We start from the raw sequence: 8,700 nt of genomic DNA, 5'->3' as shown, positions 1-8,700 counted from the left end.
CAGGGCTGGGGGGGGCACAGGGGGGTGTGTAGAGGGGCAGTGCGATGTGCATGGGGGGGGCAACGCTGTAGGTGCACAGGGCACTGTGTGTGTTGCGGTGCTCTGGGGCTGGCACAGAGGGGGAAGCGTCTGTTTGCCACATACACGGGGCAGGGGCCGGGGCGGGGGCAGTGGATTCCCTTGCTGCAGGCAGTGCCCGGACAGTGTGTGCACAGGCAGCGTTGGCTGTCAGCGCCCTCCCAGAGCGCGCAGGCCTGCGCGCAGTGGGCCTGTGGGCTGGCAGTGCCCATGGCGCAGCGTGTGCGCAGTCACTGCACCCGCGGCAGTGCGCCAGTGGTACCTCCAGCGTCGTCTGCACGAGCACAGCGGTCACAGTGCACGTGAGATGCTGCCCTGGCCGTGTTTCCAGATGTGGGCACCGCTGGCATGCTCGGGGCAGCGCAGGTGCTGCCGGCATGCTGGCAGTGAGCTCAGTGCAGCGCAGCATGCGCTGGCAGCCTGCTTGGGCTGCCTACGGGGTGGTGCAGTGGCAGCATGCTCAGCGCGCTGCATGTGTAGGCAGTGTGCTGGCAGGGTACCCGGTGCAGCGTGCCCAGGCAACACTGAGGTGGGCAACGTGCTGCCCATCTGCTCAGCAGGATGTGTGCAGGCAGCGTGTGCGGAATGCCCAGGCAGCGTGCACGGGGCAGCGCACTGGCAGTGTGCTCAGTGCAGTGTGTGCAGGCAGCACCTTTGATGTGCGCATGGGGCAGGCAGCAAGCTGGCAGCGCCCTGGTGCTGCTCAGTGCATCATGGGCAGGCCGTGGGGCAGCACACTGGCAGGGCGGTGTGTGCAGGTGGCTTGGGGCAATGCACAGCCAGTGTGGGGGCAAGCAAGCTGCCAGTGCATGGGGCAGTGCCCTGGTAACGTGCTCTGTGCAGCGTGCAGGCAGCATGAGGGCAGGCTGCAGGCAGTGCCCTGGCAGAGCGCTCAGTGCAGAGCAGGCAGGCAGCACCCTCACCGTGGGCATGGGGCAGGCAGCAGGGAGGCAGTGCACAGGCAGGCTGCTGCAGTGCCTGGGCAGTGTGGTACACACTGGCAGGGCACTGCACAGCCCGCACGTGCTGCATGCAGGCAGTGACCCAGTTCCCGGCAGCTTCCCGCGGGCCCCTCCAACAGCCTGGGGTTGCTCCCGCTCCCAGCACCCTGATGCTGCTCCCACAGGCCAGAGCTGCGGGAGGCCAGGTGCTCACGTGTGGCATGGTGGGAGCAGCGTGCTGGGCGGCGTGGGGTGCTGGGCAGGGAACGAGGGCAGCCCCTGACTGCAGGTAGGGCCCACAGGCAGTGGCAGGCACAGGGCTGGGTGCTGAGCAGGGTGGAGGCATGTGGGTGGCACTGGCCTCCACAGCGGTGACAGGTTGAGCTGTGGGCTGGCATGGGGGGGGGGGTCCCACTGGGTGCCCCTTGGCAATGCTTTGGGTGTGCCAGAGTGGAGCTGCTGTGCCGGGGACAGGGTGGGCAGAGGTGTCTTTGTGTCCTGCCCAGCAGTGTGGGCACGGGGGCTCTGCGACAAACCGTCTGGGCCCTTCCCCAGGCTGGAGATGTGAGCATGGGGCTGGCTGTTTCCCCAGGGGCCTTGTGCCCCCGGGGGGGGTGGCTTGGGTGTGGGGAGCTCAGTGGACATCAGCAGCCCTGAAAGCACTGCCGGCTGGTGTCAGCATCCCCAGGGTGACAGAGCGTGGAGACCCTGGGCAGGGAGACTGGTGCCTGCCAAAAGCAGGCAGGTCTGGGGGTGAAGCGGGGCATCTGGTGCCCACCACCCGGGGGGGGTCAAAGAGCAGAGGGGATGCCAAATCCTCTCCCTGTGGAGGGGACTCAGTGTCGGGGACAGGTGGGGTGTGGGAGCGTGGTAGAACTGGGCACCAGCAGTGTTGGCGGGCCATCCCAGCTCTGCCCCCCCCGATGGACAGAGGATGCCCACGGCTTTGCAGGTGCTCTGCTCTCCCTGTGGTGCTGCAAAGCCCTGACTCCCCCCGGCCCCCTGCAGCACCGCCGCCCCAGCAGCCTCCCCACGCACCCATGCTGTCCTCGCAGAGGAGGAATAATTCGGCGAAACCATGGCAACCCCGGGCAGCGCTGGGGATGCCGGCACCGAGCTGTCCCCGGGTCCCCGCACTGCCATGGCCTCACGCGGCTCTGTGGGCAGTGGGGCGCTGCTGTGGTGGGTGGGGGGGGCATGCCAGTGCCCGTGGGATGCAGTGCCCATGTCCCCAGGGCACAGGGGTGCACACGGTGGCCTCGCTGGGCTATGGTTTGGTTTGGCTCAGCAGGGCTGCAGCTGTAGGGGTCTCTCGGGGTGCTCGATCTCCCCACCAAGGCACCCCATGGCCCCAGCAGCCACCCCTCTGCCATGGCCAGAGCTTTCCTGGGATCCTCACATGCCTTTTTTATTTTGCAGTGCTAGGATGGAGCCACCGCGGGGCCCTGGGCCAGTTCAGCCCACCCACCCCCTCCCTGCTGCTGCCAGACCAGGTAGGACCCTGGGCTGCAATTCCCTGCCCACTAGCAGCCCTGACACCATGGGGATGGGCTTCCCAACACTGCTGTTGGCATCACTGCACCATGGGGTGCTGCCTTCCCAGATCTGGCCCAGCTCCCAAGCATTGTAATGCAGCGGGGCTGATGCTGAGCCACTGCTACAAGGGCAAACCTGCTCCCCCAGCCCTGGAGACACTGGGATCCCCATCTTCTCCTGGCACCAAGCTCTCCCCAGCCCACTCCAGGGACAGACACCCCAACCCCATTGGCTTCACCTCAGCTCCAACATCCGTCCCCCACCCTTGGCTTCGGGGTGAGCCAGGGCTTTATCCAGGTAACAAGGGGGAACCCAAGTCTCCCTCCCCATCACTGCATAGTCAATACTGCTTGCCAAATAAAGTCTATTCCTTTCCTCCCAGAAATACCTTCCCTGTGGTCCTCTGCTGCTGTTTAAAGCCAAATGCCTTTTGCTGGCCTTTGCCATGCACTTTTAGTGTATTGTGGAGCAGCTGGTGCCCGCCTGAGCTCCTGGGCCCCTTGACCAGGTGGCCAAAAACACAAACCCTTACAGGATGTGATGAATTTTAAAGCTGGCCGGGTATCGCTGCCATGGGCAAAGCCAGTTGTACAGGCACTCAGCACCGATGGTAACCTGCAGCTGGCTCTCGATGGGCTGTTGGTGAAGATCAGTGCCACAATCCACCAGGTCCTGTGGGCAAACCACCTCGTCTGCTCCCCCAGTCACTCTGGAGGGCTTGTGCTGATGACCCCCCTTGTCACACAGCAGTGTCACGCATGTGGCTGGGGATTCTGCCCACCCCAGCCACCAATGCAGCGTCATCCCAGAGCAGGTGGGGTGCACGATGCTGGTGCATGGTGGGTGCCAGACCCTGTGTCCCTTGGGAGCTGCAGCTGCCATCCCACTCACTCCCCAGCCTGGGAGATGTGTTGTGGCTGCAGGATATGGGAGAGGACAAAGCCGGTGGGTGCTGAGCCAGCACAGCCCCTCCGGCACAGAGTTATTGCAGATGGGCTCTGGTCTATCCTGCTCAGAGCTGTGGGAAGCAATAGAGGAGTCACTGCTGGCACACGGGGTTGGGGCACCCGCCATAGTACCCCTCTGCCAGCCCCCGGTGCTGCCTGTGCCAGTCTGGAGGAGCCCCAGGGAGCGATGCGGCTGCAAGCAGCCAGGACTGTTGACACCCCACAGGGGTGTTCATGGGCCATGGTGGGTGCAGCTTCCACAGGGAGGCAGTGCAGCTCCTGCCCCGCTGGAGCCCCAGAGCTGCGTGGGCTTCCCAGGTGCCATGATGGAGGCTCCTGGTGCCCATCCCTGGGTGATGCTCCTGCCCGTGCTGCCTACAATGCTGGTGCTGGGCACAGCAAGCACTGGGACGTGGGCGCACGTGGTCCCAGGAGACCCCACAGTCACTTGGATGCTCACAGTGGAGGGCCGGGCATGTTGTCTCCATCCACTATGGAAAACCCTACTGCTGAATCCGCCCCAGCCCTGTTCAGAGCTGCCGTTTCCCACGATGCTGCAAGAGGGTCCCTGTGTCCTGCACCTGAGGAACAGGGGCATGGTGGTCAGTGGCCTCGTCTCCCTGCGGTGAGCTGGCACCCCTCCCAGCTGCCCTGCGGTGCCCAGTGCACCCATGGCTGTCCTGCCATCCTCTCCATTATTTGCATCCCAGATTTGGAGTCTTTCCAGCTTCTTCCCCCAGTTGGGATCCGACTATTAACAGCAACAGCAGAGGCTGGAATGCCCCTGAACCCTCATTTCTGAAGAGGTGGCCAAACCCCTGCTTCAAGCCAGGAGCTGTGGGGATTTATCCAGTGCCATGGCGGCTCCCCGAAGTCTCCGCCGGGATTTAGGCGCCTATCTGTTCTCTTGCAGGGCTGGCTGCCTTCCTCTGAGGCCATCTGAAGGGGAGCTGGCGGGAGAAGAGTCGCTTTTAAGATGACACGAACAGACCCACCTGACATCCTGGTGTCTACGGTGTACCAAGACATAAAGGTGGCCACCGCAGCCCCCAGGGATTCGATTGTCTGCCAGCCCTTGGCACAATGTGACGCCTCCATGTCCTCATCCCTGACCCACGAGCCGCAGCCCTTCAACAAGCGCCACTGCAGGAGCTTCGACTTCCTCGAGTCGCTGGACGAGCAGCTGGGCACCCCCCTGGCCATGGAGCGCCCCTGCCCGCGCCCTGGCACCCCCGAGCCCACACCAGGGCTGCCGGGCAGGCGGGTGCCACCAAAGCCGGACCCTTATGCTGGCAGAGCCCCACTGCCAAGGAGCGAGCCGAAGCGACGTGCCCGCTCGAAGAGCGCACCGCGGGTGAAGTCCACCTTCACCCCGGTGCCAATCAGTGTCTCGGCGTCGCCACCGCCGGCCCGGCGTGGGCGGGAGGCGCTGCGGGTGGCCCGGGAGCCCTCCCGCCCCGAGCCCTCGCCGCGCCGCGAGAGCCAGGTTCCCCTGCGGGCGCTGGCTAACGAGGTGCACCCCATCAAGCTGCAGCCGCAGCGCAGCAGCATCAGCCGCATCTCCCCACTCTGCCTGGGCAGCAACTGCTTCGAGGAGGGGCCGGGCGCCAAGGTGGGCGCCAGCCCCCACGTCAAGTGCCGAGTGGACATCAAGCCGGACGAGGCGGTGCTGGTGCATGCCGCACGCAGCCTGCGGGCAGCCCAGAGCCGGCAGGAACCGCCACGCTGGCCCCGTGCACCTGGGGCTGCCCGCAGCCTGGCGGTGCCAGGGAGCAGGCAGGCATCCGCGTCCCGCACGCCCACCCCCAGCGACTCCTACAGTGGAGACCCCCCGTTCCTGCCCTACCCCAGCGAGTACTACGAGGCTGACCCCCGGGCGCTGGCATACCAGACGGTGCCGGTGCCGGCCTCGCGGGACTTCAGGGAGTACCCCGAGAGGGGCTGCATGACCTTCTCGGCCCCTGGCGTCCCCGCCAAGTTCTTCTACGCAGAGGAGCCGGTGCGGTGCCCCAGCCCTGCCATGCCCCTCCGCAGCTCCGGCTATGCCAGCTACCCCTACCCCGGCCGCCATCCCATCCCCCAGCACTTTTACGCCGAGGACCCAGCCAAAACTGCCATCCACACGGTGCCACCCCGGACGTTGTACGTGGAGGAGGCGCGGGGCTACCCAGTGCAGGAGGCGCCTGCCCGTGCCTTCTACGGGGATGAGCCCCGCTTTTATGCCCCCCGCGGCACCCCTGTCAAAACCCTCTATGCCGAGGATGCCCGCACGTACCCGGCCCTCGGCTCCTCTTCCCGGGTCTTCTACACCGAGGACTACGGGAAGTACCGGGAGCGGGAGATGCTGTCGCGGACGTGCCCTCCACCCCGCAGCACCCAGCCCTTGCACTTCAGTGACTGGTACTGCCCTGAGCGGAGCGCGCTGCCCTACCAGACCTTGCAAGTGTCGCGCTTCGCCCCGCAACCGCCTGGGCGTGAGGCCATGGTCTCCTCCTGGCATGCCAGCTATGGCGTAACCCCACCGCGGCTGGGCCGGGAAAGCCAGCACTACTCCAAATCCTGGGATAACATCCTGGCGCCGGTGGCACGCAGGGAGGAGGTCCTGCAGCGCGGGCGCAGCTATGAGAACCTGCTCGCCCAGGAGCAGCACCGTGCCTTATCCCCTGAGGAGCGCCGGCAGCCAGTGGTGATCAACCTGTCGAGCTCACCCAAGCGCTACGCTGCCCTGTCCCTCTCGGAGAGCTCCATCCTTGAGAGGGTGCACGCTGATGGTGGCCGAGGCCCCCTGGGCCGCTCCTGGTACGTCACACCGGAGATCACCATCACCGACAACGACATCCGTGCCGACGGGCTGGGCAGGAGCGAGAGGCGCTCGGCCAGCTGGGATGTGCTGGACGGGGGGCGAGAGCGTGGTCCCTACGCCGTGCCCTGCACCCCACAGCCCGTCCCCAGGGAGAGCGGCTCGGGGCGCCAGCGCAGCCTGGAGCAGCTGGACGAGCTCATCACTGACCTCGTCATTGACTACAAGCCAGCACCAGACCATCGTGCCGGGGACAGGGACAGCCTCGCTGAGCAACTCAAGCAGCTTCTGAGCAGCAGCGCCCCGGGGCCCCCCCGGCGGGGTGAGGGCAGGAGGGTCCCCCCTGGCGTGCCTGAGGGACCCCGACCCACAAAGGAGCAGCCGGGTCCCAGCTCCCGTGCCAGCGCCCCGCGCCCCCAGCCTGCCCCACTGTCCGTCGGTCCCTTCGAGAAGTCACCAGAGAACTGCTCGCCTGACCTGAGTGCGGAGGAGGACGACATGATGATGTGCTCCAACGCCAAGTGCCGGCGGACGGAGACCATGTTCAACGCCTGCCTCTACTTCAAGTCGTGCCACAGTTGCTACACCTACTACTGCTCCCGGCACTGCCGCCGCGAGGACTGGGACACACACAAGGAGAGCTGTGTCTACGGGCGCGTGGGCAGTGTCTGCCGCCACGTCCTGCAGTTCTGCCGGGAGAATGCCGAGGTGCACAAGGCCTTCTCGCGCATTGCCAAGGTGGGCTACCTCTCCCGTGGCCGTGGCGTCCTCTTCCTGGGCTTCCCGAACGCCGGCTCGGCCGAGAACTTCCTCCAGTTTGGGCTGGAGAGCCTGCTGATGTCCCCCACCTACCTGTCCCTGCGGGAGCTGGAGAGCTACTCGGACAACCTGGGGGAGTACGCCCGGGAGCTGCGGGAGACAGGCAACCAGTATGACCCTGACGAATGTTTCCTCCTGAATGTAACCGTGGCTGTCACCCAAAAAGTGCCAGAGAGGCCGTCACCGAAGATGCAGGTGCCGACGGTCAGGAAATATGCCAAGGTGGCCTTAGCCTCCTCCAGCCCTGAGAAGAAAATCCTGAAGAAGGAGCGGGACATGGAGACGTTGATCCTGACACCCCCACCCGGCACAGCAGACATTGACAAGGAGGGGGAGGAGGGCCGCAAGGCACGGGAGGTCTGCTTCATCAACATCCAGCGGGAGCTGCGCATCCGTGGCGTCTTCCTGCGGCATGAGTTCCCCGCCGTCTATGAGCAGCTCTGCGACTTTGTGGAGAGCAACAAGCGCTTCACCCCCACCACCATCTACCCCATCGACAAGAGGACAGGCAAACAGTTCATGTGCATGATCATGGCAGCCTCCGAGCCCCGCACCCTCGACTGGGTGGCCAGCCCCAACCTCCTGGATGACATCATGTGAACGTGGAGTGGGGAGCCCTCCCCCAGCACCCCTGGGTCACTCCCCTTTGTAGATAGGTGTTGCCCTGTCTGCAAGGTGGGACGGGGACCCCCTCTTGGGTGTGGTACCGAGGGGAGGAGGCTACGATGGGCTGCGGGCGGCCGGTGTTGGCTGGGGGGGGGCCGTAGCTGGAGCAGTGGGGGGACCGGGCTGGGGGAGGCCGTGAAGCAATGGAAGCACGGGACGAGGTTTGCTGTGGGGCACAGGTCCCAGCCAGCATCCTGGCAAGACCCCACAGAGCCCTGTCAGGGTGAGCAGTGCTTGGCTAGAGCGGGGGCACACCAGGCACCCCCTCCCAGCCTCTGCCCACCGGACGGCCTGGCTGCCTGCCCACGCAGAGCCCCCCGTGCCTGCCCACGTGCCCTGCCTGCACCCGGGGTCCTGCCCAGCCCTCCAGGCCGTGCCCATCAGCACCTGGGGTCCTGTGGACCACCGCAGCGCCGCTGAGGCTCCACCGAGTCCGTGGGTGCTGCTGGCAGCTCTATAGTCTGCAGCAGCGGCCCCATACGGTTTGTGGGTGGGAGCTGGGTTGCACAAGGTCTCTGTTCCTATAGCGTCTGTGTGTCCTGAGCATGTTACCGTATGATCTTTAGATGCAGTGGGGAGCCTATGAGGGTGGCTGTAAGGCACCCTTGGGTGCCCCCCGGGACCCTCTCCATGAGGTCTCTGGGTACAGTCCCAGCAGGGAGGCAGGGGCTGCGGGGCGTCCCTGCCCGTTGACGCTGGCAGAGGGCCACGCTGCGGCCCCGGCTGTGCCCAGTGCCGGGTGCGGAGCCAGGCCTGGCCCAGGGGTGCCGCGGGAGGGCGGTGGGCGGCCACGGTGCTGCCGGGGAGCCCAGCCACATCGCCAGGGCTCGGGGTGAAGGACCCGAGTGGGGCTGGCAGGGCCGGGCTGGGGTGGCTGTGCGCGGCGGGGGGGCCGGGCCAACCGCGGCAGAGG

The 8,700-nt window shown here is 66.0% G+C and overlaps 2 protein-coding genes across 2 annotated transcripts in view; both read left to right on the top strand.

The window, feature by feature from the left end:
- The first annotated feature begins 4,478 nt into the window (after positions 1-4,478).
- On the top strand, positions 4,479-7,805 carry LOC104830013 (chromosome unknown open reading frame, human C9orf172). Its single transcript, XM_010564647.1, has 2 exons — positions 4,479-6,707; positions 6,765-7,805. The coding sequence occupies exons 1-2, from the start codon at positions 4,479-4,481 to the stop codon at positions 7,719-7,721; spliced, it is 3,186 nt and encodes a 1,061-aa protein (XP_010562949.1). The 3' UTR covers positions 7,722-7,805.
- Positions 7,806-8,417: 612 nt separating this feature from the next.
- The window catches only part of PHPT1 (phosphohistidine phosphatase 1), a 1,621-nt gene continuing 1,338 nt past the window's right edge, over positions 8,418-8,700 (top strand). Inside the window, exon 1 of the mRNA XM_010564646.1 lies at positions 8,418-8,430. Coding sequence (XP_010562948.1) covers positions 8,418-8,430 — 13 coding nt within the window. The remainder of the gene's footprint in view (positions 8,431-8,700) is intronic.

This window comes from Haliaeetus leucocephalus, unplaced genomic scaffold (assembly GCF_000737465.1).
Source record: "Haliaeetus leucocephalus isolate CR32 unplaced genomic scaffold, Haliaeetus_leucocephalus-4.0 Scaffold183, whole genome shotgun sequence".
NCBI classification, from domain to species: Eukaryota; Metazoa; Chordata; class Aves; order Accipitriformes; family Accipitridae; genus Haliaeetus; species Haliaeetus leucocephalus.
The sequence above is the reverse complement of the archived record's forward strand: the minus strand, read 5'-3'. Positions and strand labels throughout refer to the sequence as shown.